The 4,526-nt window shown below is 37.7% G+C and overlaps 1 protein-coding gene across 1 annotated transcript; it reads left to right on the top strand.

Annotated features, from left to right (window-relative positions):
• The first annotated feature begins 357 nt into the window (after window positions 1-357).
• On the top strand, window positions 358-1,011 carry LOC145270234 (uncharacterized). Its single transcript, XM_080125868.1, has one exon. The coding sequence runs from the start codon at window positions 358-360 to the stop codon at window positions 1,009-1,011; it is 654 nt and encodes a 217-aa protein (XP_079981994.1).
• Window positions 1,012-4,526: the final 3,515 nt, after the last annotated feature.

The raw sequence follows: 4,526 nt of genomic DNA on the forward strand, positions 1-4,526 counted from the left end.
AGCAGATGTAAGAGCATGGGCGAAAACATGTGTGCCGCGCCAAAAAGCCAAAATCAGTCGTCATACTCAAACTCCTCTAGGTACATTCCCGGTTCAAGATGAGAGATTCAAGCACATATACATTGACATCATCGGATCATTTCCTACATGTGAAGGTCAGTGCTATCTGCTGACATATATCGACAGATTCTCACGATGGTTCGAAGCTCTACCTATACACAACTGCCAGGACATTCCTTGCCGGCTGAGTAGCAAGATTCAGTGTCCCTAAAAACAACAACAGACAGATGCCGACAGTTTGAGTCAGACTTATTCCATAAACTAGCGAACCCCTTAGGCACCAGACACACCCACATTATGGCTTATCGCCCCCATGCAAATGGCATGGTCGAGCAATTACATCGCAGCTTAAAAGCCTCCCTACGGCCACAGCTTACTAACAAAGCAAAGTGGCTAGAACAACTTCCACTAATATTGTTGGGGCTGTACACCACAGTAAAGACAGATATGGAGTTCTCAGTAGCAGAAGCCTTGTATGAAACCACATTGCGGTTACCAGCACAATATTTTTTGGAAGCCCCAAAGAAGGTTTGGGATGTGACTGCATTTGTCGACCAACTGATAGCAAACATTGCCAAGATGGCGTATTCTCCATCAGGAATAAACAAAAACATAAACACGTATGTACCTAAGGAGTTAGAAACTTGCACTCATGTCTTTATCCGGGATATGGCCAGGATACATTCTCTGCAACCACCATATCGTGGTCCTTATAAAGTCATCGAGAGACACAAGAAATTCTTCCAAGTTCTTAATAAAAACGAAGAGCAGAACATTTCGGTCGACAGATTAAAACTTGCAGCATTAGAAGAAAAGTATCAAGAAATGACATCCCCAAACACTGTGCCTACAGATATGACGCTTGAGAAGAGTGCCCTCAAGAAAAACACACGTTTAGGTAGGCATGTCAGATGGCCTGCCCATTTTAAGGACATTGTTTTGCGGGAATAGCATAAAAATAACATAAAAATAAATGTTCGTACTTTTTTTTCAGATACACCATATTTTTTTTTGGGGGGGGGGGGAGTATTGTAGGGGAATTTGGGTAAGGAGCACTCGTTGTGAGTTGTTTCCCTTTGGAAGAAAAATAAAGACAGAGATGCTTTTGGCCAAAACTGAAATACAAGGCTTTATCTGTGTAGTGAAAATTGAGTGTGACTGCAGTCACGGAGGTGGGCTGCATGTGCGAACTCGAAACCCAAGCAATGGGAGATGAGAAGGCGACGAATTAGTAGTTTGGATTGCGCATTAATTTGCATAAATAAGATAATATAAGGCTGAGATTTAAGATGTTTGACAGAGTCGAGCCGTTTAGTTCTCGAGAACCGGATGGAACCTGGTTAGAGCGGAGAGTGTCATTGAGAATCGAGTCCAGGTTTTTTTTTCAATGGAAGCTATTTCGGTGTTAAATATGAAACCAATGCGGCCGAGATGAAATGGGAAATTTTAAATGATTTGCGTCGAAACAGAAAAATTAAAAGTCGCATTGAAAATTGAAAATCGTTGTCAAAGAGAGAATTGAATGAGTCGTGTTAAACTGTGAAGGTTGAAGATATAAAGTGAGTCGGACTTTTTTTGTCTTTTTGTTTGTTAATCCCAGTGGGATTCGTTGGATTTCTTTAACTATTGTCATCAAATGAACGTGTTGGAATGCAGTTCGGTCTACTTGTTTGTATTAAAGTCGTCACTTTTAAACGAGGAATTTAAAATGAAGTCCTGTTGTGTTTAAAAGAAAAGGTGTCATTTTTAAACGACTTTCATTTTTAATGAAAGTGCAATTCGAGTCGGATTTTATTGCATTTGAAAAAGTCGTCACTGTAAAAAAGAACTTAAAATATGATTCGGACGACGTGTATGTATTTAAAAGTTATTTTTAAATACAGAATTTAACATGAAATTGTGTCGTGCTGGAAAGCAGAAAAAAGGTGTCGTTTTTGAACGATAGTTATTTTGGTGAGAGTACAATTCAGGTCGATTTTGTTTTTGAAGAAAAAGTAGTTGTTGTTAAACAGAATTAAAGTGCGATTTAGTCGACTTGTATGTAAAGTCGGTTTTAAATGAGAAATTTAAAAATTAATTTGTGTCTAGCCATGTAGCCCCACTTTTGCTAAGTAATATCTCTTTGTCGGAGAGTAGTGAGCGCTAGCTGTGTCTAATGGAGTAGTGAATGCTGGCTGTGTCTAGCAAAATAGTGAGCGCTAGCTGTGTCTAGCAGAATAGTGAGCACTAGCTGTGTGTCTAGTGGAGTAGTGAGCACTAGCTGTGTCTAGCAGAGTAGTGAACGCTAGCTGTGTGTCTAGCGAAGTGTTGAGCACTAGCTGTGTGTCTAGCGGAGTGTTGAGCACTAGCTGTGTCTATGGAGTGTTGAGCGCTAGCTGTGTCTAGCAGAGTGTTGAGCGCTAGCTGTGTCTAGCAAAGACGGATACTACTTCCCTACCCAGTCTATGATCATGAGATCAGGGGGGCGTGTAGTGAAAATTGAGTGTGACTGCAGTCACGGAGGTGGGCTGCATGTGCGAACTCGAAACCCGACCGATGGGAGACGAGAAGGCGACGAATCAGCAGGTTGGATTGCACATTAATTTACATAAGTGAGATAATATAAGGCCAGAAGTTAAGACGTTTGACAAAGTCGAGCCGTTGAGTTCTCAAGAACCGGATGGAACCTGATTAGAGTGGAGAGTGTCGCTGAGACTCGAGCCCAGGTTTTTTTTTTTTTATTAGAACCTGGGTGTGAACTTGTCCCACTATGATACAAGACACCGTCAACCACTTTTGAGTGAGTATTTAGATTTGTAATGTTGTATGACTTTTCATGTTTGTCAACGAGCAATAAAAATGTGTATATATGTACTAGTGAATTATCTGAGTTTATTAAGCATTTATGTCTGTAAATTTTTCTAGTTTCGACTGACCATGAATTCCCTAACATTAACAGCAAGTTAAATGCAAGCTAAAGCTTATTGATATAAAAAAAAATTAATTGATTTTTATGAATCATAACTCATTCCTTACACAGTTTGTGTAGACACTGGCTGAGTTGTTTCCCTTTGGAAGAAAAATAAGGAGAGATGCTTTTGGCCAAAACTGAAATGTAAAGGTTTACCTGGGTGTGAACTTTTTCCCCACTACGATACAAGACACTTCTGAGTAAGTAGCTGGATTTGTAATGTTGTCTGATTTTTCATGTTTGTCAACGAGCAATAAAAATGTGTATATATGTACTAGTGAATTATCTGAGTTTATTAAGCATTATGTCTGTAAATCTTTCTGGATTCGGTAATTCGACTGACCATGAAATGTGTATATATGTACTAGTGAATTATCTGAGTTTATTAAGCATTATGTCTGTAAATCTTTCTGGATTCGGTAATTCGACTGACCATGAATTCACGTTAAATGCAAGCTAAAGCTTATTTATAAAAAAAATAATTGATTTTTATGAAGCATAACTCATACCTACACAAAGTATTACGGTTTTATTTTGTTAGACATATAATTCTTTTTAGATTAAAATATATAGAAAATAAAACTCTTGGTATAACAACAATTGTAAAATTCAAATGATAAATTTATTCTAAAAAAATTGGCAGATAATTAAGTATTTATCTATTCTTCATTATTTATTTTCTTTGTAGCAAAATCGTCAGGATTATTATGTATGGTTGTTTGCTGACGATTTTCGTTTTACTTCATAAAAAAAAATAATGTACTGAAAACACACATTGCAACTGAAACATGACGAGATAATATGCAATCGAAGTGAGTTGTGATGTGATGTTTGTTTAAATCACAATAAAGTGTTTGCAAGTTTATATAGTCAAGAAAACAGGGAGCAGGGAAAGAATTACAAATGATTTTTATGAACTACATTTTCTTTTCTTCATTGTTTATTGACAATTAAAAGGGAGAGATGTATAATAGAAACAAAAACTTATGTTAAAATTGAAACATAAAATAAGATTTATTATTCATCGGACTACTGTTCTCATCTTGAGTGTGATTTTCACAACGTTTCGGTCGACATAACCTCCGACCTTCTTCTGGTGTATCTTGTTGAACTCAGGAATTTGGCCGCAAGGACCCGTAGCGCAGTGGTTAGAGTATTGGGAAAAATCAATTGTAAAAGTGATATTCTCCTCAAGGTTGAAGGTTCAATCCTCAGTGTGGGCGACCGAAATATACATTTGCGAATTACTTAGGACGTCTATCCAGTCATGGCTGATGGAACAAGAGCATGCTACCTCCATGAAGTAAATAAAGGATTATGCTCCAAATTTTGTCCAAATTCCCGAGTTCGACATAAACATTCCCGAGAGCGACAAGACACACCAGAAGAAGGTCGGAGGTTATCGACCGAAACGTTGTTAAAATCAAACTCAAGATGAGAACAGTAGTCTGATACATATGACGAATCCTCATCTCAAAAATTCAGAAACATAAAATAAATAAAACATGGGAAAATA

This window comes from Euprymna scolopes, chromosome 46 (assembly GCF_053919585.1).
Source record: "Euprymna scolopes isolate OS-2025 chromosome 46, ASM5391958v1, whole genome shotgun sequence".
Classification (NCBI taxonomy): domain Eukaryota; kingdom Metazoa; phylum Mollusca; class Cephalopoda; order Sepiida; family Sepiolidae; genus Euprymna; species Euprymna scolopes.